At 39.9% G+C, this 27,377-nt stretch overlaps 1 protein-coding gene across 1 annotated transcript in view; it reads left to right on the forward strand.

Annotated features, from left to right (window-relative positions):
- The window catches only part of LOC132399067 (matrix metalloproteinase-16-like), a 204,003-nt gene that overhangs the window by 166,824 nt on the left and 9,802 nt on the right, over positions 1-27,377 (forward strand). The window contains exons 7-9 of the mRNA XM_059979008.1: positions 685-823; positions 13,842-13,992; positions 27,110-27,225. Of these exons, the coding sequence (XP_059834991.1) occupies positions 685-823; positions 13,842-13,992; positions 27,110-27,225 (406 nt within the window). The remainder of the gene's footprint in view (positions 1-684; positions 824-13,841; positions 13,993-27,109; positions 27,226-27,377) is intronic.

Here is a 27,377-nt window from a genome sequence, read left to right on the forward strand (position 1 = left end):
AGTTAGATACAGTTTCCTTTATTTCAAATGACCAGCATTTGTAAGTAAGAACATAAGAATTTAAAAAAAACAAAAGTAGGAATGGGTCATTTTCCCTTCAGCCCCTTTATTAATTTGCCAGGATCATGACTGATATATTTCCTGCATTTATCCAATCTCCTTTAATTCCCTCAGTATCTAGAAATTTATCAGTCTTTCTTTTGAATGACTTGATTCCTAAAGATTCAGTATCCCCTGAGTTAGGAAATGTCTCCATGTCTCATTCCTAATGAGTATACATCTTATTCTGAGTCAGTATAGCCCAGTTCTAGACTTTCAGCTCAGGAAACATCTTCCCTACATCCACCCTATCAGCCTGTTAACATTTTAGTTAGTCACAATATGATCTTTTCTCATGTTCTAGACTACAAAATGCAGACTTATTCTATTCAATTTCTCCTCTTAAAGAAAACCTGTTATTGGCAACAATATCCTCTTTTGGTAAGGAGATCAAAGCTTTCTATAATACACCCACTGAGGTCTTACCAAGAGCATATGTAATTCTGTACTCAAGCATCATCATGAAAAGCCTTCATGCCTTTTTGTTTTCTCGCTTGTTTACCTTGTCAAATGCATAGTTTTTAAACACAGTGAAGACGTGCACTGGTGAATAGTTATATTTAACCAATAAACTTTCAATTACAGGACCAATGGTTTTGGCGAGTTCGGAACAACAAAGTTTTGGATGGTTATCCCATGCAAATTGCCTATTTCTGGAGAGGTTTGCCCTCTAATATTGATGCAGTTTACGAACGGCCTGATGGAAAATTTGTGTTTTTCAAAGGTAATGGGTGAATTTTTGGTTTGAGTGCAAAAGCTATTTGCATTGTCTACAATCAAACAAAAATTTGTAAATGCCTGGAAGATCTTTGTAATGAGGGTACCTGCATATTGTTTTATGTTAATTACATTTAATAGTGCTTTCAACAAAGTTATTTAACCATTATTCTAAATTATATTCACACAGTAGAAATTTTGAATTAAATTTGGCTATGTGCTACAAAAGTTGCTTACTTATAGTTGTACAATGGAATATATTAACAAATCAAATAATCTGAATTTGATTGTTTAGTTGTAGGTTTCAGTATCTAACAAAATATTATTTATTTAATTTCTTAATTGTTGTTAGATGCAAATTATATTTCTCACAATGAAGTCACTCAATCCTCCATATCTTTGCTCACTGTAAGTCAGAGCAATTCACTAATTCCACAATACTCACTATACTCCAAGCAAGGCTCCACCAGAAACTTTATAAAGTGTCAACATTACATTCTTAGTTTTATATTCTTGTCCCCTTGAAATGAATGCTAACATAGCATTTGCCTTCCTCACCACAGACTCAACCTGCAAATTAATCTTTAAGGAATCCTGCACAAACTCTCTCAAATCAATTTGCATTTCACATTTTTGAATTTTCTCTTCCTTTTGAAAATATGCAACCTTTCATTTCTATCAAACTGCATGACCATACACTTCCTGACACTATGTTCCATCTGCCACTTCTTTCCCCATTCTTCTAATCTATCTAGGTCCTTCTGTAGCCCCTCTATTTCCTCAAAGCTACCTGCCCCTCCACCTATCTTTATATCATTTGCAAACTGCAACAAATCCATCAATTCCACCATCCAAATTATTGACATATAACGTAAAAAGAATCTGTCCCAACACAGACCCCTGTGGAACACCACTAGTTACTGGCAGCAACCAGAAAAGGCTCCCTTTATTCCAACTCTTTACATCCTGCCAATCAGCCACTGTTTTATCCCATGCTCGAATCCTTTATGTTAAACAGCCTCATGTGTAGCACCCTGTCAAGGGCCTTCTGAAAATCCAAGAACACAACATCAACCGATTCTCCTTTGTCTATCCTGCTTGTTATTTCTTCAAAAACTTCTAACAAATTAGTCAGGCAAGATTTTCCCTTAAGGAAACCATGCTGACTATGAGCTATTTTATCATGTGCCTCCATGTATCCTGAAACCATACCCTTAACAATTGACTCCAATATCTTCCTAACCTGAGGTCAAACTAACTGGCCTATAATTTCCTTTCTTCTGCCTTTCTTGCTTCTTGAAGAGTGGAGTGACATTTGCAATGTTCCAGTCTTCTGGAATCATTCCAGAATCTAATGATTATTGAAAGATCATTACTAATGTCTCTTTAGTCACCACTTTCAGAAACCTGGTGCATTCACCATCTGGTCCACATGATATTTCTACCTGCAGACCTTTCAGTTTCCCAAGAACCTTTTCCCTAGTAATGGTAACATTACACACTTCATGACCCCTGACATATGGAACTTCCACCATACTACTAGTGTCTTCCACATTGAAGATTGATGTAAAATACTTATTCAGTTCATCTGCCATTTCCTTGCCCCATTACTTCCGCTTTAGCATTGTTTTCCAGTGGTCCAATATCTCGCCTCTCTTTTACAATTTATGTATCTGAAGAAATATTTGGTATCCTCCTTAATTTATTTGCTAGCTTACTTTTATATTCCATCTTTACCTTCATAATAACTTTATATGTTGCCTTCTAATGGCATTTAAAAGCTTCCCAATCCTCTAACTTTCCACTAATTTTTGCTCTATTATATGCCTTCTCTTTGACTTTTATGTTGGCTTTGACTTCGCTTGTTACCCATGGTTGTGGCATCATGCCTGTAGAAAACTTCTTCCTTGTTGGGATGTATATATCTTGTACCTTCCAAATTGCTTACAGAAATTCCAGCCTTTGCTGCTTTGGGATCATCCCTGCCAGTGATTTTTTCCCCAATCAATTCTAACCAACTCCACTCTCATACCTCTAATTTCCTTTACTTCACTGCAATACTGATACATCTGACTTTAGCTTCTCCTTCTTAAATTTCAGGGTGAATGTGATAATATTATAATCACTCATCCCTAAGGGTTCCTTAACCTTAAGATCTCTAAAGCAATTCTAGTTTATTGCAGGACATCCAATCCAGAATAGCTGATCTCATAATTGGCTCAACCACAAGCTGTTCTAAAAGCCATCTCATAGGCATTCTAGAAATTACGCCTCTTACAATTTCACACTAATCTGATTTTTCCATTGTACCTACATATTGAAATCTCCTGTGACTATTGTAACATTGCCCCTTTGGCATGCATTTTCTATCTCCCATTGTAACTTGTAAGCCACATCCTTACTACTGTTTGGGAGTCTGTATATAGTGCCCATCAGTATCTTTTTACCCTTGCAGTTCCTTAGCTCTACCCACAATGATTCAACACCTTCCGATCCTATGTCGCCTCTTTCTAACAACTTAATTTCATTTTTATCAGCAGAGACATGCCACCTCCTCTGCCTTCCTGCCTATCTTTGAACGTTAATTTCGCAGCTGTAATCCTCTTTTAGCCATGGTTCAGTGATGCCTATAACATTATATCTGCCAATCTGAAACTGTGCTACAAGATAATCGATCTTATTCTATATACTGTGTGCATTCAAGTATAACACCTTTAATCCTGTATTCAGCCTTTTCAAATTCGTTCACCTTTTGAAGTCAACCTGTTGACTGCAATTTTGCCCTAACCTCTCCTTGCTATGAGTCTCACTACACACTGTCTCTGTTTGTAAGCCAACCATCTCATCTTCAGTACTATCACTCCAGTTCTTGTACCACTGCCAAATTAATTTAAACCCATCGAAAAACTCAAGCCAACTTGCTTTCAAGGCTATTGGACTCCTTGTGTTCTTGTATAGGTCATACCTTCCCCAGAGGAGATCCGAATAATCCAAACCCCTGCACCAGTTCCTCTGCCACTCTTTCTCCTGCAAAATGATTCTATTCTTACCTTCACTGGCAAGTGGCACAGACAGCAATCTAGAGATTGCTTGAGGATACTGTGGACATGATCCGAGACATCCCTGCACCTGGCACCAGGGAGACAACATACAGTCTGGGTGTCTCTATCACACCCACAGAACCTCTCCTCTGTTCCTCTGACTAAAGAATCTTTTATCAACACTGCAGTCCTCTTCGCCTCTCTGCACTTATGAGCCTGATGCACCAAACTCAGTGCCAGAGACCTAGTCCCCGGTAGGCATCCCCCTCAGTAGTATCAAAGGTTATATACTTATTATTGAGGAGAACGGCCATGGGCTGTGCACTTGCCTGCCTCCTGACAGTCACCCAGTTACCTGTCTCCTGCAGCCTAGTGGTGACTACCTCCCTGTAGCTCCTGTCTGGCACCTCTTCATTCTTCCATTTGAGCCAAAGGTCATTGAAATGCAATTCCAGTTACTTAATACGTTCTCTTAAGAGTTGCAGTTCAGTATACCTGGTGCAGATGTGTTTATGTTGGAGACTCGAGGCCTCCCAGCCTTCCCACATCCCGCACACAGTACAAAACACTCCCCTGGAGCCATTCTCACTATACTATGCTCTAAAAGATGAGGAATGAACAAATAAGACAGAGAGTAACTTACAAGATATGTTACATCACCCAAAGCTGATCTCACCTAACCCTGTTGAGGCAAAGCCGGGCTAAAGACTGGCACACTCACAAGAGTGACTGCTGTGCTGTTTTTAATGGCCCTTTCTAATGAATCCCCGATGTGGACTGGTCGCGTCTCAAATCAGAGAATCTGCCATAAAACTCTCCCTTCAAAATCTTGATCTCCATCATGATTTAAAAAGTAGTTCTTTTCACACACCCAACTCCAAATTCAGAGAGTAGAAGGGATGAAAATAACAGAGACAATGGATTTGTGGCTGCTGCAAGATGACGAAGGAGGGTAGAAAGAGAAAGCAGATCAAAGTTGTGGCCTTGAAAGAAAGGCAGTGACAGTTAGAAAAATGGTGAGAAAGGCAAAAGATATAACCCGTAAAATTTATCTCTTGTCAGGGAGATCTGTCCTGATCCCGAGATTTATTCTGCAATAGTCAATGGAGTAAATTTGGGAAGTAGAGTGCAAGACACTGATGCTGATGGACAGTACATTTAACACTGTGCCAGAGATGTATTTCTAGACAAATGCAGGGTTAGAGTTGCAACACCAGTCACCATCAGAAGTAAAACTAGGAATAATCTGATCTCTGTACTTTCATAAGGATTTTTATCCAAACAACGGGATGAATGGTGACAGGTAACAGGAGCTTAATAACAGTGGTATAAGTTCATTTAATTTACACATTTTAAATATTATCTAAATAGGCAATCAAGAAAAGGTGTTAAAGCACCTATAACAAAACAAATAATCTGCAGTATTTTACACTGTACATAAATAATTTTGCTTCTCACAATTCTTTAATCATAAGTTACCTTTGAATACATGACTTGTTCAAACAGAATAACAAAGCCATTAGAATTTTCTCAGATCTGTAAACAGCCTAAATAATAAGTAAAGGTTTGCAAGCAACACACACAAAATGCTGGAGGAATTCAGCAGGCCAGGCAGCATCAATGGAAAAGAACACAGTTGACATTTCTGGCTGAGGCCCTTCAGCAGGACTGGAGAAAAAAAGATGAGGAGCCAGAGTTAGGAGGTGGGGGGAGGGGGAGGGAGAAACACAAGGTGATAGGTGAAACTGAGAGGGAGAAAAAGGTGAAGTAAAGACTGGTAAGTTGATAGTTGAAAGAGTTACAGAGCTGGGGAAGGGGAGTCTAACAGGAGGGAAGTCCATGGAAGAAAGAAAATGGTGAGGAGCACCAGAGGGAGGTGATGGGCAAGCAGGGAAATAAGGTGAGAGAGGGAAAGAGGTATGGGGAATGGTGAGGGGAGAGGGGTGGGGGGCATTACCATAAGTTCAAGAAGTTGATGTTCATGCCATCAGTCTGGAGGCTAGCCAGATGGAATACAAGGAGTTGTTCCTCCAATCTGAGTGTGGCCTCATTGCAACAGTAGAGGCCATGTATAGACATGTCAGAATGAGAAGAGAAATTAAAATGGGAGGCCTCTGGGAGATCCCATGTTTTCTGGCAGACTGAACATAGGTACTCAGTGCAGCAGTCTCCTAATCTATGTTGGGTATCACCGATATACAGGAGGCCATACTGGGAGCACTGGACATAGTACATGACCCCAACAGCCTCACAGGTGAAGTGTCGTCTCACCTGGAAGGACTTTCTGGGGCCCTGGATGGTAGTGAGGGAGGAGGAGTAGGGGCAGGTGTAGCACTTGTGCTGCTTGCAAGGATAAGTGCCAGGAGGGAGATCAGAGGGGAGGGATGAATAGACAAGGGAATCACATGGGGAGCAATCCCTGCAGAAAGTGGGGGTGAGGGAAAGATGTGCTTGGTGGTGGAATCCCGTTAGAGATGGCAGAAGTTACAGAGAATTGCATGCTAGTTGTGGAGGCTGGTGGGGTGGCAGGTGAACTCAAGAGGAACGCTATCCCTGATGGGGTGAGGGCAGATAGGCGCAAAATGGAAGAGATGCGGTTGAGGGCAGTACTGATGGTGGAGGAGGGGAAGCCTCTTTCTTTGAAGAAGGCAGACATCTCCTTCATTCTGGAATGAAAATCCTTATCCTGCAAACAGATGCGGCAGAGACAGAGGAATTGAAATTGCAAGGATAAGGGCCAAGAGGGAAACTGGTTGTGATAAGTAAAGGCTTTCTCATCATACTGATTTCCTTTAAATTATCTGAGCTTCGGGTCCAATAACTTCTACCATGTTTATTCCTTTACTTTAAAGTAAAACTGAAATCTGAGTAAGAATCGGTTTACAGGTGACCCCTGTGTTATTGTTCGGGTAACAGAAATTTGCCCTCAGAATTCACAAATCACCAGCCAAAACTTGAGATGTAGAGTAATAATCATTCTCACTGCATTAATGTGAAATAAGTAAATTAATAAATACAAGTTTTCCAGCTGTCATTTCTTGTCACATGTTCAGGCTTTGTGTTATGATAAGTTGCAGTATGGACAATTTTCTAGCAATGCAAACCAGCTTAATAAATGGGTCATCTGTATGTAATTTAGTAACAAAGGATATTAATGGCTCCTTAAATATTTATTTAGAAGCTTATTACTAAATGTTATTTAACATTTTTGAAAGAATAATGAATCAAAGCAAGTTGCTACTCTAGCACTAATCCCTATTGTCGTTAAAGATGTGAGAAGCTTGCAATCTGCCAGCCTAAACTCAGAGCCTGAGAAACATGTTAGGGGTTAAAAGCCTATTATTTTCCTACAAATAGTTCTACTGTACATCGAGTAAAATTTCAAGACAATAACCCATGGTAACAATAACCTATGTTATCAATGTAAAGATAAAACATAAGGCATGTTCTTTAAAATATTGTTTTAAATTATTTTGCTAAAAAAAACAGGAAATATTACTGAATAAACCTAAAGCCACCTATTATTTCCACTGATAGGAATGTGCAATTATATTAATTATCTACTGTAAAATTTGCTGTTGAAAAGGCCTACCCTATTTTGGGCAACACCTCCCTTCCTTCCCCCACTGAAAACAAGTCTTCAGTGAAACTGAAATATCCAGAACACCCATCAGTCATCCAGCTTAATGATGATTAGGCTACTGATGGGTCGACTCCACGCAGCCCATTTGTGATAAAGTCCATACATCAATAAAGATGTACTGAAGTACAGCTTGTTACAAGTAGCAGTTTAGTTTATTATGATATTTTCTTCTTGTCAGTTTGGTGAAATAGAAAACCACTTTAAACTATTAATCAGATATAGGAAAGATGCTTAGACTGCAGGACTGGGAGCAACTTCAAACATATTGTGGTTTTCTAAAAGACAGCCAGTTCTTTCTAAATATAACAAATCTGATGGAATGAACATTAGAAAAATTAAGTAGAATGACAGGAAATTCCTTGCAGAACTGCTAACCATGAGCAGTCAAACATGCACCTTCTGCTGATGTTGAGGAAAAAAACTGAACAGCTCAGCGACTTCATGCAGCTGCAGTTCCCACGGTCTAGCAATGTCTTTTGAGTTATGGCTGCAGCCATGAGTCATTACAAGATTTAACCTGACAAAGAGTTGTGCTGGAGACTGGGTGGTCTGCAATAGTTTGCCCAACCTGACAATTATTTTAGCAATGAGAGTTCAGAAAGAGCTCCATCTGAAATGCTTTGAGGAATGGTGTAAAGCTTCCTTAAAGTACGGAATCAGAGTTTGCTACACTTCATTTGTGTTTAACTTGTAACCACAACTTTAGCCTTTCCCTAGAGTTTTACCAATTTTGCAGCATTTTCATATTGCAGTGACAAGAAATGGTTCTCAGCAGTATTTCTTTCTCTCTACCCCTAATCAATCTTTGTCTCTGTATGCTTATACCTGCAGGATAATATTGTTAGTTCTGCACATTTGAATAGATTCATTCTTACACCTCTGCCTTGTCAAGAGAGTAAATTTTGATAGGCTGAGTAATTTTTCAGCACATTTGAGGGCCTCTGTTAACACTGCATAATAACTAGCCTGGGTTGCAGTTTCTCTCAAGAACTACACATGGTTTTAATTCTTTACACCCAGAAACTTGATAAGTTTTGATCAATAACACAGCTAACTAGGCTTGTGGTCTTTGACAAACTGTGGTGTTGTGTATAAGGGTATCACTTATCTTCAACCTGATGTGGATTTTTAATGTCAATAACATTTTTATGTATTAATGGTAAGATCAATCTACCAGCTTTTGAGAGAATCACCAGTTTTCAATGGCTTTGTTACAGATTTCATTTAGTTGGCAAGCACAATTAAAATAGCTGTTTTCAATCCTTCGTATTCAATACCACAAAGGATTGAAAACAGCAACCTCCATACTGTAGGATTTCCCTCTTGTGTGACCTTTGCAGTCAAATGGTGTACATCAGTCTGCAAGGTATAAGCAATGTGTTTCCGAATGAAAAGGAAAGCAAATTAGCCATTGGTTCGCCAAGGACTTAGCTAAGTGTGGCATGTGCAAGCAGGCATCAGAAAGTGGTTAGCCTTCTCCATCGTGTTTCTGTGCATTTTGCCCAACATAATCTGTTGTACAAGGGCATGAAGAAAACTTACCCAGATATTTCACTCTTCTGTTTGTTAAATGCAGCCAGCGCTGTCAGAGCTTTGCATCATCTGCCTGGAGTGCAGAGACCCACTTGCCTTGAAGAGGAACTGATATAAGCTGGTACATTCTCTTAAAATGCTATCAGCAGGTCTAGTGGCAGTATTTGGTAAAAGACGCATTTTACTTTGCTTTGTGAGAACAAAACAAGAAATCTAATGCCCAGCTCTGAAACAGAACTATCTCTGTCAGCGGAATTGTCTTGAATGGTGGGATATATCAGTAAGGGGCGACATAAATAGTACAAACAATCAAATGAGTGAGGTAATGTAAAACGACGTTTTGATATTGCTAAACACAAGAGGTTCTGCAGATGCTGGAAACACAGACTAACACACACAAAATGCTGGAGGAATAAACAAGTGACATTTCCTTGTCTTTACCTATCACCACATGGGCCTTTGCATCCAGCACATCATTCTCCTTAACATCCGCCATCTCAGAGGATTCCTACCATTAAACACATCTTTCCCTCACCCCCTCTTTCCCCTTTCCATAGGGATTACTCTCTACATGACTATTTTGTCCACTTATCCCTCTGCACTTGGCTCCCTCTTGGCACTTATCCCTGCAAGCAGGCAACTGTTACACCTCCTCACTCGCCATCATACAGTGCTCTAAACAGTCCTTCGAAGTGAAGACATACATCACCTGCAGACATCTGTCAGAGTCATCTACCGTATTCAGTGCTCCCAATGCGGCCTCCTCTACCTTGGTGAGACCTGATGTAGATGGGGGTCGGCTTTGCCAGGAACCTTAGCTCTGTCTGCCACAAAGGGCGTGCTTTCCCAATGGCCACCCATTTTAATTTTACTTTCTATTCCTATTCCGATGTGTTGGTCCATAGCCTCCTCCACTGCCATGATGAGGCCACTTCCAGGTTGGAAGAGTAACACCTCATATTCTGAGTGGGTAGCCTCCAAGCTGATGGTATGAACATTGATTTCACTGACCTGGTAATTTCTACCCCCCTCCCATTTCTCCCAGCTTCTCACCTCAGCTGCCTATCCCCTCACCTAGTTTCACCTCTCACTTGCTGCCTTGTACTACTTTCCCATCCCTCACCTTCTTATCCTGGCTTCTTCCTCCTCCCTTGCTTCTCCTGTTTATTCCTCTCCTCTCTTACTAGCTCCTGCTCCACTCCTTTCTTCCAGCATTTTATACTGGCTACCTCCCCTTTACTTTCAATCCAGATGAATGGTCAAGTGTCCATGTCCCTGCACAGGTGCTGCCTGACCTGCAGAGTACCTCCAGCACCTTGTCTGTTGCTTAGGGTCAAATGTATTGAAATTCTTATTGGTGGTAAGGATAGCCCACATGGAACCAGCCTAAGAATCCATCAGAGTACAGAAATGAAGCTTTAGACTCCAGACCTGAGATTCAGACAAAAAAAACAAAGAAGTTTCCATCTAATTTTCTCTGATTCCTCTAATGTGCCAATGTGTTTAGATGCAAACCATTGTCCTGTGTAAAGATCACCTGCCCAGCTGGGTAAGGCCATAGAGAAGGGCAGAACAATGGTAATATACATTTATTGACTCAGATAAAGTCTATTTTATATCCTATTTGATAGCAGTTATTATTTCTAAAATCTGCCATTTTAAAATACTCTTTGGTCCCATATAGTACATTATGTCTACATTAATTAATGCTTAATTAACTTTGAAGACTCAGAGCTTGCTTTATAGAACCTCAGGCAAACAAAACAACATGATAGCAACAAAATGCTAAAATATTTATGACATAATAAAATCTAAGTGCTCATCAGAAAAGAAAATGTTCAAGATATGAGGCCGCATCGTAATCCAATTACAGTTACTGGTGTGGTAAAAAGAGCTAAACTCTTGTCTGGCTCTTCTCCTTGTACATGGCACAGAAGCTATTGTTCCATCTGATCTATGCCGACCTTAAATCAGAATCATATTTATTATCATATTCAGAATCAGCTTCAGATTTACTTACCACATGTACATCAAAATATTCAGTGAAATGTGCTGTTCGTCGTAGCAACCAACACACACAAGGGGCAGCCTGAAGGTGTTGCTACTCATTCTGGCACCAACATTCCATGCCCTTGAAGTTCAACAGAACAACAATACAACATAACACAACACAATAGAACAAACAGGACAACAGTAAAATGAGCCCCTTTCCCACCCTACCCCTCTCAATCAAACAGGTTTTCAAATCCAGTACAGACCTCCAGTCCTTGGCCCCTGACTGTCAAATTCATAGACATTGGGCCTGGAAACACCCTCTTCCTCTGGACCTGTTAAGCTCTGGACTTCAACCTGCAACCTTGCTCTCCAGATTTTGTTGACCTCTGGGTATCGACCCCAGTATTCTCCAATCACTTATTTAACCTTCAGGCCTCCACCCCAGGACTTGTCAATCATGAGTTTGACCCATGATATCACCGGCAATATCATGAAAATTGTTGTTTTGTGGTAGCAGAACAGTGCAATGCAAGTTTAAGTTCAAGTTCCAATTTATTGCCATCTGACTGTACATATATACAATCAAGCGAAACACATTCCTCTGCACCACAGAGCATGTACACACACAACATAAACCAAAATATTACACCGTAAATATGCTAATAAAATATAATCCAAAATGCATGCAGTTAAGCGCAGAACCAGTAAACAGCTCGCTGTCCGAGTGACGAGACCTCGGAGGTGGCAGGGTATTCAATAGTCTCTCGGCCTGAGAACAGAAGCTTTTGCAGAGTCTGGCAGTTGTAGTCATGTTGCTTCTGTACCTCCTTCGTGGCATTAGTAGGTCAAAAAGATTGTGGGATGGGTGGTAGGGCTCTTCAACAACGCTTTGGGCACTTTGTCTGCAACACTCCCAGTAAGTATCACAAGTATGGGGGAGGGAGACCTCTGCAATTCTTACTGTCCTCTTTAGGATCTTGCAGTCCAAGGCCTTACAACTTCTGTACCACACAATGATGCAGCCAGACAGGACACTCGATGGTGCTCCTGCTGACTTCCGCCAGTGTTTTGTGTGAGGATTTCCTGCATCTTTGGATTTCTGGCATCTGCAGGGTTTTTTTGTGTTTCAGAGGGCATGTCCTGATGAGGGTCTCGGCCTGAAACGTCGACTGTTCCACAGATACTGCCTGTCCTGATGAGTTCCTACAGCATTTTGTATGAGGATTTCCTGCATCTTAGCATCTGTAGGTTTCTTGGTGTTTCAGAGGGCGTCCTGCAAGTGAGACTCCTTCAGGATAGTTTGAGGCCTTCTTAAGGCATTGTCTTTTGGCAATAGCCTCAATGGTGGCGAGACTGGTGCCCATAATGGAGCTAGCTGAGTTTACAACCCTCTGCAGCTATTTTCTGATCCTGTGCAATAGATCCTCCTACCGGATGATGCAGCCAGTCAGAATGCTCTCCACTGTACAGCTGTAGATCTGGTGTTGTACCTTAGGAGAACAATTCAATTTGTTCTACTTCTCCTCTCATCACCTTCCTATTTCCCTGCAAATTATTCTTTCCAATACATACCCATCAAATCTTCTTTATAATCTTCTAGCCATTAAAATATACGAAGAGTTTTTGAGACCGACTACAATGAGCCACATGGAACTATAATATGGAAATATAAAAGATTTCCATTCATGTGGCAGATCTTCCAGAGAGAAACTTTCACAATGTTTTAGAATTCTTAAACACAAAGACAATGATAAACTACTGTTTCAATAGCTATAATTACCTACTTAAACATTTTGATGCTGACAAATAACTTTGCAGAGTTACATATTTTCAATGGCAGCACATCCCAAATAGCAGAACCCCTTTGAATATTCAAAACTAGAGGCTGGTCCAAAACCCTCTCAGCACAAACTCCAGACACTCAACTCTTTTGTTAGTGTTGAGGAATAGCTCGCCGAATATTCAAATAACCTGAATATTAAGTGATAAAACATATCTGTCTTGAGTTGTGCATTATATGGCATGGATGTGCCTATAACAAAGTGTCAACAGAAGAGGTGGCCATTTAATGCCTTCCTTAATGTAATCCTAAGTCTTCTGCATAGTTTCAAAGTCCTATATCCATCAATAAGTTTCAATGATGCCAAAGCATCAGTTAAAGTTATGTTGTGAACAGGTTTTATTTCCAGACAACTGGTTCTTATTTCAATTAATAACCACTATCTATGATTTTGTAACTCCATAAATAATCCTGAGCAAGGGATATTTTACAGAAGCCAGTACTTGGGATGAGGGAAAAACCAGACTACCCAAAAGAAAGCTGCACAGCCAAAGAGAAATCATGCAGACTTCAAGGTCAGGAGTGAACCCACATCTCTGAAGCCATGAGACTGCAGCACAACTGCTGCTACACCACATTGCCCTGTTTCTCCAACAGACTGCCAAATTATTTGTGGAGAAGAGAAAACGTTGCTAAAGATATAGTTTCATTACACATTTTCTGATCAAGATTCTCCTTCTGCCCATTACATTCCAGCTTTTTAGCAGCAAAAAGGCAATTTACCTTATGTTCATTCAACTTTTTTCCAGCCTAAGGATGCTGAGGTATCTTGAGACAAAATTGTGCAGATTTAATTAGCCAAAAATGATGAGCTTGTTCTCCTTGCAATTGTTAACAAAGATTCAGAAAGTACCACAATGGAGGAAATGAATCTGTGCCTTTGAAGTTTCAAACAAATGAATGAGACTAATTTGAATTTATTCTTCAAATATCAAATTGAAAAACTCTTAATATCGGAACATTTATTCAACAGGTAGTAAGTATTGGGTCTTCAAGGAAGCTACACTGGAATTAGGTTATCCTCAGAATTTGGTGGAACTAGGAAGTGGAGTACCTTCTCAAGGCATTGACACAGCAGTGTGGTGGGAAGATGTTGGCAAAACCTACTTCTTCAAAGGAGACAGGTGAGTGTTGTTAATGTGAATTTGAGTTTTCTTCTGGATGGCTTCTGGTGTATGTTACAAGTGAGTGAAGATGAAATTCTTGTTTACTGGAGAACTTTTTCATACAGAAAGATCATGCAAATAGGATTATCATGTTTATACAATGGTGCACAAGCAACATATCATTCTTTAGTTTTATTTTCCTTATCATTCAATGCACATGCTGAGCTTTGCATGAAGCTTAATCCTCTTGAAATTTTGTGGAGCAATTGTCAGCAGATGCTTTAAATAATTTGTATACTTCTTTCAAGATATTTTCTCCTAAGGTGTTAAAGTGAGGTGAAGTAAGGGCTTCCATTGGTCAGAGTTGACCATGGACATTGCGACCTAGCTGTCTAGGTACACAAGCCTGGGTAGTACACTATGGAAAGCAAGTTGTTGCCCATGTAGCAAATTCCCCCTCTCCACACATCTGATGAACCAAAAGAAACAGCAGAGTTCGATACAATTTGGTACCGACAATGTCGCTCGAGTTGCCAGTCAGCATTGAACTAATTAATTCTATTGTGTTTCTTGGATTTACTCAGTATGCTCGCACAAAAACGAATCTCAGGCTTGAGTATGGTAAATCTTTGATAATAAATTTACTTTGACCTTTGAACTATTGAACGATCCCTCAATCTATCGCATATGTAGGACTGCTTTAGGGACTCCAGCTCCGGAGTTTTCCCTTGAGATTGCCTTCAGAAGCCTTCCCAATGAGTGGGTATAGCCACAAGGTAGCAGAGGTTTGAGACCAGAGTTTTCTTTCTCCTAGATGAGCTGCCAACCACAGCTGACGAGCCCCACCTGCCCGAAGTGACTGGTTTTTAAGGTACTAGTAATACACATTTGCCCGTTCTTCTGTCAGAAGAAATGGTTCTGTCTTGGGTAAAAACACAAAATGCTGGCAGAACTCAGCAGACCAGACAGCATCTATGGGAGGAGGTAGTGACGACGTTTCGGGCCGAAACCCTTCATCAGGAGTCATAGGTACATGTCTTAGGTACATCTCTTTATGTGTTAAAAGTAGACAAATTTAAAAGGTACTACATAGATGTAATTAGTTTATTGGTCCTGGCTTTACAAAGAAAAAAAAAGTTCATTCAACACAACTCTTGTTTATGTTGGAAATAGAGACCCAACTTCACATCACACTAATTAATCATTGTATAGCAATCTTTTTTTCTAATTTGTCTCTAACACTTAATAATAAAAAAAACTTCATATTACAATTAAAAAACTGCCACCTATAGATACATCTTTACCAAAAAGCAAAATTGCTGCAGTCGCTGGAAATTTAAAATAAAAACAGAAAATATTGTAAGTACTCAGCAGGTCATGAAGCATTTGTAGAGAGAAATTGGTAAATTGCTTCATTATTTCCATATATACAGATGTGTATAGGTGTGTGTGTGTATGGAAACTTGTTTTGCATATTATTCATAAAGATCAATTCAACAAGCAAAACAGTAAGAGTGTAAAAGAAAATACATTACAGATAGACAATAATGTGTGAGTTATAATACAATCGATTGAGGGACTAAGGAACTGTTCAATAGTTCATAGGAAATTTATTATCAATGATTCACCATATTCAAGCCTGAGATTCATTTTCTTGTGAGCATACTGAGTAATTCCAAGAAACACAATAGAATTAATAAGTTCAATGCTGACTGGCAACTCCTGTGACACTGTCGGTACCAAACTGTATCTCCTCCAGTTCAAGAGCCTGATGATTGAGGGTAGTAACTGTTCCTGAACCAGGTGGTGTTGGTCCTGATGTTCCTGTACCATCTTCCTGATGGCAGCAGTGAGAAAAGTGCATGGCCTGGATGCTGCTTTCCTGTGACAGCATTCTGTGTAAATGAGCTCAGTGGTGGAGAAGGCTTCTTCTGTGAAGGACTGGGCAAAATCCATTACTTTTTGTAGGCTTTTGCATTCAAGGGCATTGATGTTTCCATACCAGGTCAATCAATATACTCTCCACGGTACATCTATTGAAGTTTATCAAAGTCTTAAATGTCATGCTGAATTTTCACAAATTCTTAGGAATTTTCTGAAATTCTTAGAAATAGCTACTGTGCTTTCTCATAATTGCACTAACATGCTAGGCCCAGGACAGATCCTCTGAAATGATAACACGGAGGAGTTTAAAGTTGCTGACCCTCTCTACCTCTGATCCCCTGATGAGGACTAGCACATGGACCTCTGGTTTAATCCTCCTGGTCAATAATCAGCTCCTTGGTCCTTCTGACATGTAGTAAGAGGTCATTATGGTGGACCACTTATCCAGATTTCAGTCTCCCTTCTAACTGCTGATTTGTCCCCAGCTTTGATTCAGCCAATGACAGTGGTATTGCGTGCAAACGTAAATATTGCATTGGAGCTGTACTTAGCCTCACAGTCATAAATTATAAAGCGAGGTGAGCAGAGGGAAATGCACACAGCATTGTGGTGCACCTGTGCTGATGGAGATTGTGGAGATGATGTTCTTGCGAATTTGAACTGAGTGAGGTTAACAAGAGAGGAACTTGAGGATGCACTTTCACAAAGAGGTGCTGAGACCAAGGCTTTGAAGTTTATTGATTGGTTTTGATGAGATAATAATAATGCTTGCCGAGTTGTTGTTGATAATGAATGTCCTGATATTTTTGGTTTTGCTGTCCAGATATTTCGGGGTTGAGCAAAGTGCCCATGAAATGGCATCAACTGTGGACTCATAATAATAGTCACATAGTTTCAGTTGTTCTTGAGCCTGGTGGTATGGGTTTTTAAGCTTTTATATCTTCTGAACAATGGGTGGGAGAAGAAGATTGAATGTCTAGGGTGGGTGGGGTCTTTGATTATGTTTACTGCTTTATTGAGGTAACAAAAAGTGTAAACAGAGTTAACAGAGAGGAGGCTGTTTTGATGTGTTGAACTGTGTCTGCAACTCTCTACGGTTTTCTGTGGTACCATCAGAGCAGTTGCAACACCAAGCCGTGATGCATCCAGATAAGGTGCTTTCAATAAAAATTGCCGAGCGCTAAAGAGAACATGCTAACTTTGATCCTCTCTTGAGAAAGCAGAGGCACAGCATCAACGTGGTTAGACTAGGATGGTGCTTTAATGTAACCAGGAGTATACTGTATGTACTACCCTCTTCCTGAAGTCGACTCATTCTTATTTGAGATACCGTTAACACTGGTGTTGTTATCTGCAAACTTGTAGACGGAATTAGAGCAGAATCTGGCAACAGAAACATGAGTGAACATGGAGTAGAGGAGGGAGCTGAGGATGCAACCTCATGGGGTACCAATGTGGAGGATAATCATGGTGGAGGCCTTGCTGCCTATCCTTACTGATTGCTAAACATAAAGTACACTGCAGGTGCTGTGGTCAAATCAAGACGTACAAACAAGCTGGATGAACTCAGCAGGTCGGGCAGCATCCATTGAAAGGAGCAGTCAAAGTTTCGGGCTGAGACCCTTCATCAGGACTGAAGGAGGAGGGGGCCAGGGGCCCTATAATGAAAGTGGGGGGAGGGTGGAAGGTGCCAGGTGAAAAACCAATCAGAGGGGTTGGGGAGGGATCAAGGGGTGGGGGAGAGGAAGCAGGAAGGGGATAGGCTGGAGAGGTGAAGAAGGAATGAAAGGGGAAAGCACTGTGAGTAGTAGAAGGCAGCAGAATCATGAGAGAGGTGATAGACAGCTAGAAGAGGAGACAGAGTGAAAGTGGGATGGGGGAAGGGAGAGGGAGGGAATTACTGGAAGTTGGAGAATTCGATGTTCATGCCAAGGGGCTGGAGACTACCCAGACAGTATGTGAGGTGTTGCTCCTCCAACCGGAGGAGGCCATGTATGGACATATCCGAATGGGAATGTGAAGCAGAGTTGAAGTGGGTGGCAACCGGGAGATCATCTGCACCGGGTCTCGCCAGTGTAGAGGAGGCCACACCGGGAGCACTGGATGCACTAGATTACCCCAACAGACTCACAAGTGAAGTGTTGCCTCACCTGGAAGGATTGTTTGGGGCCCTGAATGGTGGTAAGGAGGGAGGTGTGGGACAGGTGTAGCACTTACGCTTGCAGGGGTAAGTGCCAGGTGGGAGATCTGTGGGGAGAGACGTGTGGAACAGGCAGTTGTGGAGGGAACGACCCCTGCGAAAAGCAGAGAGCAGTAGAGAGGGAAAGATGTCCTCAACAGTGGGGTCCTGTTGAAGGTGGCGGATGTTGCGGAGGATAATATGCTGGATCCGGAGGCTGGTGAGGTGGTAGGTGAGGACAAGGGAAACACGGTCCCTGTTTTGGTGACGGGAGGATGGGGTGAGGGCTGAAGTGCGGGTAATGGAGGAGATGCGGGTGAGGGTATCATTGATGACGGCAGAAGGGAAACCACGATCCTTAAAGAAACAGGACATTTGGGATGTCCTGGAAGGGAAAGCCTCATCCTTGGAGCAGATGCAGCGGAGACGGAGGAACTGGGAATAGGGAAGAGCAGGGTGTTCATCAGGAAATCAAGGATCCAGTTACTCAATGTTGAGTGCTGGGTCTAGATTAGAAATGAATTTACTTGGAATTATACTATTGAGGGCTGAGGCTGTAGTCAATAAAAAAAAAGGTAAAGGTTGGTGTCTTTACTGCCCAGATACTCCATATATGAGTGAAGATGAGGGAGGTGGTATATGCCATTGATCTGTTTCAGAGGTAGGCAAATTACAATGGCTTAGGGTTGTCTGGAAAGATGGAGTCAATGTGGTGCCTCTCGAAGCACTTTATGTTAGAGCCAAGTGGAGCAATGGAATTAATGTTTTGGATCAATTATCTTCCATCAGAATTCTGAAAAATTAGAGATGTTTCTAACTGAGGACAAGTGAGAAAAAAGGAGAGATTAACAAGAAAATGTGTGGCAGGGCAAAAACCTAGGAGTAAATAACATAAATTGTGTTGGTGCTGACTGAGAGTTAAAGGAAATGTTGAAGGCTTTTTAAATTATAGTTGATTTGGTTGGATGAGGTATACTGTAAATAGAAAGGGGTGAACAAAGAGAGAGGAAGGATGCAGCTGTGAAGTACAAACACTAGAGTTTGTTGTAAATCGGAACTAAAAACAGAAAATACTCAGAAGGTCGGTCAGCATTTATGCAGAAAGAAAAACAACAGGCTTCATAGCCAGTATTGTAATAACATGCTGGTAATTGTGCATCACATAACTCTACTATTGATCTAAAATTGCCCAAATTTATCAAGGTAGAAGAGCACATTATGAATTGTAAATCTGATGATAACAAAAAGTAACCTTTATTAGCTAGCATATTCACATAGTCTTTCAAATAGATATATTTGGATCTGGAACATTGATGCTGTTGTTTTGAAGTCAAGTTAGTTAGTACAATAACCCAAAATCGTCAGGACCTCTCCTGTGGACATTCCTGCCCTCTTTAATCTGCAGGATAGTTTAAACTAACAGGTATCTGTGGCTGGACTTGGGGTGTTGCTAAGAGGTTATGAGTCGCTATGGACATACTGGAGCTTCTCCTCAAATCCTCTCTTTCACCTTTATTTAATATTTGGCTCATGATTGACAAGAAAACAAAATAATGAGCAGTGGAACTACAGCAAATCTCACACAGAGTTTTTGTGTTTTTTTCCAGAACATTCCATTTTTATCATAAAAAGAATAAGAATGGTTTCTAAATATTTGTGGATGTAAGGCATCCACAATGAAACATAGACAATGAAAAATTGGAGGGAAGTGGTTAGGAATGGTTAGGAATTTTGCACTGCTAGGGATAAGGATATCCAATCACAAACTGAAGGTTTAAAGTTAAGAAGCAGTGGGGGTACTGTTACACTATCAAGATCGTTCCTCATGCCACATACTAGTGAGAGAAGTAATTGAAGAGCAAGTGTGCAAGGAAATTGCAGATAAATGCAAATCCATAAAGTAATAGTAATGGACTTCAGCTATAAATACATATCATAGGAACCTGATGAGTTTCTAAAATGTATTCAGAACATTTTTTTAATCAAAATATTTCTAGCTAAATTAAAAAGATATATTGTTGGACTTTATTATGGGAAATGAGCCAAACCAAGCAGAGAAAGTATCAATTGGGGCGGGGGGGGGGGGGGGTAATCTAAGAAACAATAATTATTATACACAAAGTTTAGAAAAGCATATTGACTAATCCATGGTTAAAAAAATTTGTGACTGGGAGAAGGGCTATTTTCAATACTATGATAACAAACCTGGCACAGGTAAATTAGAATCAAAGCTCGGCAGGCGAAAAGGGCAAATGAATAACAGGAGAACTTTAAGGTGGAATTGTTTAAGCAGCTATCAAAATACACGTTCAGAAGGGGAAGATAGATAAATTAAACCTTGGTTGACCAGAAAGGCTGAGGGCAAAAGAGAAGACAAGAAAAATTTGTGACAGAACCGAACACATTAACCCAGTGAGAACATCAGATAGAAAGTAAAAATGGATACAATCAACAGAGAGAGAACATGTGAGAAGACTGGCCATCATCATAAAAGAGAATCCAAATATTTGCATGTAATCAGAAAAGGTGTTTTTAAGAAAAACGATGTTGCTGCAATCACTGCCAAGTAAGAAATAGATGAGATTCTGGGTGGGATAGACATTAAGTAAGATGTAGATACTAGAAAGGTTAGCTGCACTTTAAATAAAAGTTCAGACAATATGCATCACAGATTGATGAGGAAGGGAGGGAGCAGAGATCTTGGTCATAATCTACCAACCATCTGTTGTGTGGTGCCCAGTGTCCAGAAAATTGCAAATACTCCATTCTCATTCAAAAATGACTCAGAGATAAATTCAGTAACTACAGACCAGTCATTGCAACCTCAGTGGTGGAGAAAAGTTTAAAAACAATAATGAGGAACAAAATCAGTAATCACTTGGACAAGTGTGGATTGATTAGTGAAATAATAAATTAATGAAATAACAAAGAGAGCTAATGAGGAAATGCAGTAATCTCTAATAATGCAGTTGTTAATAAATGTGTTATCAAAACTGAATGCCTCTGACATTAGGAATTTGGAATGTGTTTGGTTTTCTTTGCACACTACCTCAGGATGCCGATTCCCTTTGACAGGAGAAAGGAGTGTCTCAGGTGTGATGGTCAGTTGATGAATGGCAATTGGGATGAGGCTTGTAAGTGTTGCGCTTGCCAGCTCCTCATGGGTGGCCTCAGTCGAAAGGGGCTTTTATGATTCAGCCGCTCTTTTCCACTGCCTTTTCTATCAGCTCCTCTCCTATTTCCTCCTCTCCCTTGTAATATTCCTCCTATCTTACTGCCCAACGGATGAAAGCAAGGACCATTTCTGAATATTGTCAGCATGTACTTTGTGCACTTGATCTAATCTGATCACTCAAGCATACCTTCGGTAAAATAATCCAGGCAATGGAATCTTTGGTTCCTCATGCTAATGACAGCAGGGTTTTCACTATATGTAAGCTGCTTACAAGTGTGGATACTATAAACTGCTCTTGTGAATTCTGTCATCAATGGATAGACTTTTTAACTCTTCACCACTTTTTGAATTATCTTGATATCTGAAATACAGCAAGCAAAGTAGTGCGCTGCAAATTGGTCTTGCCTGATTATTGTGCATTGAGCTGGGTGATAAGACCATTACACCATAAGATATAGAAGCAGAATTAGGCTGTTAATCCCATCAAATCTGCATCACCATTCAATCATGACTAATTCATTTTTCAAGCACATTCTGTTTCATTCTCCCTGTAGCCCTTAACTCTGTTCTATGCAATGTCTGTGGTTACATTGAGGAAATGGGACACAGTTGGTTTTGGGATATGGCCCACAGTATGTGCCATCCTGCACATACTGCAACACCAGCAAATGGCATATTCATTCTATACTCAGGTAGATACACTCAAAGGGAGATACACTCAGCTCCCTTTGAATTGGGAGTCCCCAGGAGAGGAACTTTGATTTAAAACTGACGTACTCTCTTCTCACTGCTGCCATCAGGAAGAAGGTACAGGAGCTTTAAGCCACCAGGTTCAGGAACAGTTATTACCCCTCAACCATCAGGCTCTTGAACCTGAGGGGTTAACTTCTCTTACTTACCCCATCATTGATATGTTCCCACTGAACTGGACTCACTTTCACGGACTCACTCAGCACATTGATTACCATCTAAGTCCGTGCACAGTATTCAACCTTGAGATTCGTCTTCTTGCAGGCAGCCACAAAAGAAGAAAACACAATAGAACCCACACAGCAAGACCACCAAACACCCAATGTGTGAAAAAGAACAAATAATGCAAACAATAATAAGTAAACAAATATCATTAACCTTAGAGTCCCCAAAGGTATGTCCTCAAAACTGTGCCGATGATTGCAGCCAGAGGTGTAGAGGTAGTTCAGTACTGAAGCACCTTGATCAAATTGTGCAAATACAAGTCCACAATCCCTTAGCTGAAATTCTGAAATCCAAGAAGCTCTAAAAACTGTTTTTTTTTTCACCAACAGCTGACGTCACTCAGGTGTGACATGCCAGCACTAGCAGAGGTTGTCAGACATCAGTTGTGGCTCAGCGCTCGTACTGGTTACACATGCATTTGCTGTTCGCTGATACTTTGTGTTCACTGTTGAATTTGTGTTTAATTTCATTGTGAAAATGTCATAAAGAGCTGCAGATACCCCTATGGGTAACAATGAGAAAAAGAGAAGGAAGCATCTAGCATTATCAATAATGCAGAAAGTGGAGTTATTGCAGAAGCTTGATCGTGGTGTGTCTGTGTGGCATCTTACTGAAGAATATGGTGCTGGAACTACCACTGTATATGATTTAAAGAAACAGAAAGACAGGTTACTGAGGTTTTATAGTGACAGTGATGCTCTACATTTATTCCAATAGGTCATTCACCATGTGTTTGATTTGGTTCATTTGAAGCTGTATATTTTTGTTTTATTGAATGTTTATGTTGGAAATATTCTTTTTCTTGTCATTACTCCCTGAACAATGCAGTATAACAACTGTTTACATGGCATTTACATTATATTAGGTATTATAAGTAATCTAGAGATGATTTAAAGTATATGGGAGTATGTACTTAGGACCGGTGCTCTGCCGGGTCCTAAAGTCCACCACACTGAGACAGGTTAAATAAGGGACTTGAGCATACGTGTTTTTTGGTGTTTGCGGGGGTCCCGGATCCAATAAGGAGGGATTCTGAAATCCAAAAAAATCTGAATTCTGAAATGCAACTGGCCCCAAGGATTTTGGATAAGGGATTGTGGACCTGTAGTAAAAAGATCCTCTTCTCTCATCCATGCTGAATCCCACAGGAGACTGCAGAAGTACCAGATCATTTAGTCAAGTCAAAACTACATCCTTAAAAGGAAAATAACAGTTTGCAATCGATTGCAGTTCAGAGGTATATTTAGAAGAAGAATATCTAGTAGTTTTGTAAGCTGCCTACAAGATGTCATCATTGGTCGCTGGCGCCATCTTGCCAGAAGATGACTTTCATCTCATTTTCTCCATATTTATTGCTTATTTATTATTATTATTTCTTTTTTCTATTTAGTTTTGTATTTGCACAGTCATCTTTTTTAAACGTTTGTTGTTGTCCGCCCTGTTGGATGTTGTCTTTCATTGATTCTTTTGTATTTACTGTGATTCTCTGTAAGAAAAGGTAATCTCAGGGTTGTATATGATGACATATATGCACTTTGATGATAAATTTACTTTGAACTTTGAATTGACAGGTAACAGATGAACCAGGACACAAGAAATGTCTCCCTTCCTCTTTACAAATCTGCCAAGGGATAATCTACATCCAGCCACAACAAATAGAGAGCTAATGTATCAGCTCAATGATGCAGATGTCCCTTAGTTTTAGACCATAAGACTTAGGAGCAGAATTAGGCCATTTGACCCATCAGGTCTGCTACACCATTCAATTATGATCCTTTTGTCCCCTCCTCAGCCCCACTCCACAGCCTTCTCCTCCCTTGGAGTGTCAGACACCCTGAGCTAATAGTCCTGGACTTATTTCCACTTGGCATAATTAACATTATTATTTAATTATTTATATTTTGTTTTATATTGCTATATTTCTACACTATTCTTGGTTGGTGCAGCTGTAACGAAACCCAATTTCCCTCGGGATCAATAAAGTACGTCTGTCTCCGGAATCTTTGATGCCATGTCTAACCAAGAATCTGTCAAGCTCTGCCCTAAATACACCCAAAGACCTGGCCTCCATAGTTGCCTGTGGTATAAATATCGCAAAGGATCATTTTTTTCCCGTTTGCTGCCTCCTTCCAATCAGCCAATGGTCTAACCATCTTAGTAACTTTCCCTGTAATGCCATGGGCCTTTAACTTGGTAAGCAGCCTTATGTGTGGCACCTTGTCAAAGGCCTTCTGAAAATCCAAATATACAACTTGCACTGCATCCCTTTTTATCTATCCTACTTGTAATCTCCTCAAAGAATTCCAATAGGCTTGTCAGGCAAGATTTTTCCTTAAGGTAACCATGCTGACTTTGTCCTTGTCCTGTCACCAAGTACTCCATAACCTCCTCCATAACAGTTGACTCCAACATCTTTCCAACTGCTGACATTTTCAGTCTACATACTTGGATGAAAGTATCTGGAATTAGATAACAACACAACCATCTGAATCAATAAAGCCATTAATAGTCAATCTCAAAGCAGCCAAGTGAATTTTTCTCTACCATGATCCTGACCCCTGATCCTGAAAAGAAATGGAGGTGCTGGAAATCCTAAATAAAAGAGAAAATCTTAGAAAAATTAATTAAGTTGAGCAGCATCTGTGGAGGGAGAAAAACATTGCTAGCTTATCAGGTCAGTGACCTTCATCAGAGTTAGGAAATAATGGCAATCCAAAGATATTGTAAGTTAAAAGGAAATATTAGAATGGAGAGACAACCCACTCCAGGTTCCAGACAATGGAATCAACTTAGGTTGTTCTTCCTTACATCCATAGGCAATGGGCATGGGAAAGAATCTGAAGGGTATAAATGGATTTACAGAAATTACATATTTCTCTACTATAATGATTGCATGATTATTCATTGTAATATTATTCATCCTACAATCAGATGGTGCAGAACTGCACATAAAAATCAAGAAGTTTGATCAAAGCATTTGAAGTAATTTTGGTTTCTGTTGGTCTAAATTTATTAACTATAAAAGGCTTGTTCTGGTAAATTCAACATAAGTCTTTGACACTCATTGCAAAATTAATTTGCTACTGGAAACAAATCTGTTGGAATAATTCTCATCTGCAAGTTAATGGACAAAATCAATGCAAATAGGAAACTCCGTGCATCCTTTTCCATTTCTGTTTAGTTCATGTTTTTAAACTTCACTGACGGATAAAAACATATGATCTTAAGAGCTAGGAGCAGTATTTGGCTATTCAGCCCATCAAATCTGCTCTACTTTTTCATTGTGCCTGATCCATTCTCCCTCTCAACCCCATTCTTCTGCCTTCTTCCTGTACCCTTTCACACCCTGCCTAATCAAGAACCTATCAACCTCCATTTTAAATACATTCAATGACCTGGCCTCCACAACTGCCTGTGGCAATGAATTCCACAGATTCACACTCACTGGCTAAAGAAATTCCCTCCTTATCTCAGTTCTAAATGAACATTCTTCTATTCTGAGGTTATGCCCTCTGTCCTAGACTTTCCCCACTGTAGGAAGCATCCTCCTCACATCAACTCTTCCCAGACCTTTCAACACTTGACAGGTTTCAGTGAAATCCCCTCTCATTTTTCTAAATTTAACCAAGTATTTCAAGCCAAAAGTTTTAATTTATTCCAGATGGAATAACCAGTGATTCAAAATCCCTGAGTCCTGACTTTACAAAAGGATACAAAATGTTTGTGATTTTATACTTCCAGTATCTACTTTTTCTTTCATCAACATGACAATGATTGAAGATAGGGTTACAGAGCTGTTTTACTTTAGAATAGATTTGATGTACTGAACAATTTTCTTTTGTTACAGTGACAATAAATTGTTGCAACATGAGTTACTGGAAGCAGAAAGGCAATCAAAAAATTAAAAATAAGCAACAAAAAGAAAGGAATAGGAGAACAAAGGAAGGAAAATATTCTGATAAACCATAAAACATAATAAAAAAGCAAAATAACGCCGCATGAGTTAAGCAAGATAAGAAAGAAACTACAGAAAGTAGAGAAATTTCAATGAGACGTCTCATTTTGAAATGTAAAAGAATTGGAGATTAAATAAGCATATTTTAAAAGCATTTGTAATAAAGTAACAGGTTAATAGATTGAAGTGAGGTGATAGTCATGCTCTGATTTTCTACAGTTAGACTGAGCTGACTCAGAATCCAAATTCATTAGGATTAATAGCCCAGAGGTTGGCTTCCACTGACTTTAAAAGCAGAAGATCTTCTTTGTTGGTGCAAGGAGATTACTATGAAATGGAAAGCTTGTCCATCAAAGATCTGTCAGGAAGCATCTATACTTATAGACAGCTCTATAGTTACTCTAGAGCTGTGAGCTACCATTAAAGGGCAGAGAAAGAAAATGTGGACTGTATGAGACTTTTTTAATAATTTCATGCCTCTGGCAGGTTATGAATATCAGAAATAGAGCAGCATGCTTGGAGCGATTCACTAACCAATATCAGAAAATTGTATACAGCACATGTCCAATTATCCCATGGGCACTGCTAGCCACGGAGAGTTCCAACTTGGAGTAGAGTACTAATAAACTGCATCCTCTATTTGCAATGGTACAGGTAAAATATGTACCTCGTATATGTGTTTGAATATGCAAAAGAATTGGAGATTCTACTAATGATGATAAAATAAGAAAAGGTGGTCCTATTTGAGGCCTGAAGTCACATCCAACATTGCAGACCAAATCCAACCTATTCAGGTGTAAGATCATCCTGTTTAATGGAATACTGGGAATTTCATTCTTCATATTAATTTTTCAATGCATGCTCCTCAAGGACACAGATTCTTCCATTTTTCAAATTCTAATCTTTGATAATTAAGTTCTGCCTTAGATTTTCATACTGTTTACATTTGTCTTATTTTCATTTATAGGTACTGGAGATATAATGAAGAAACACATGTGGTAGACAGTGGTTATCCCAAATCTATCTCAATATGGAAAGGAATTCCTGAATCTCCACAAGGGGCCTTTGTAAGCAAAGAAAGTGGTAAGTGCAAATAAAGACTTGATTAGCTGCTTTGGCTTTTTACCTTGTTCAAGCTTGTGCATTTAATCAAATTTTCAGGTAACTGATTTTTAAAAATATAAATATGGAAATGAAGATGTTGCAGTAGTCTTCAAAACAAAAAACCTTGACTT

The sequence above is a fragment of the Hypanus sabinus genome, chromosome 1 (genome assembly GCF_030144855.1).
Source record: "Hypanus sabinus isolate sHypSab1 chromosome 1, sHypSab1.hap1, whole genome shotgun sequence".
In the NCBI taxonomy this organism is placed as follows: Eukaryota; Metazoa; Chordata; class Chondrichthyes; order Myliobatiformes; family Dasyatidae; genus Hypanus; species Hypanus sabinus.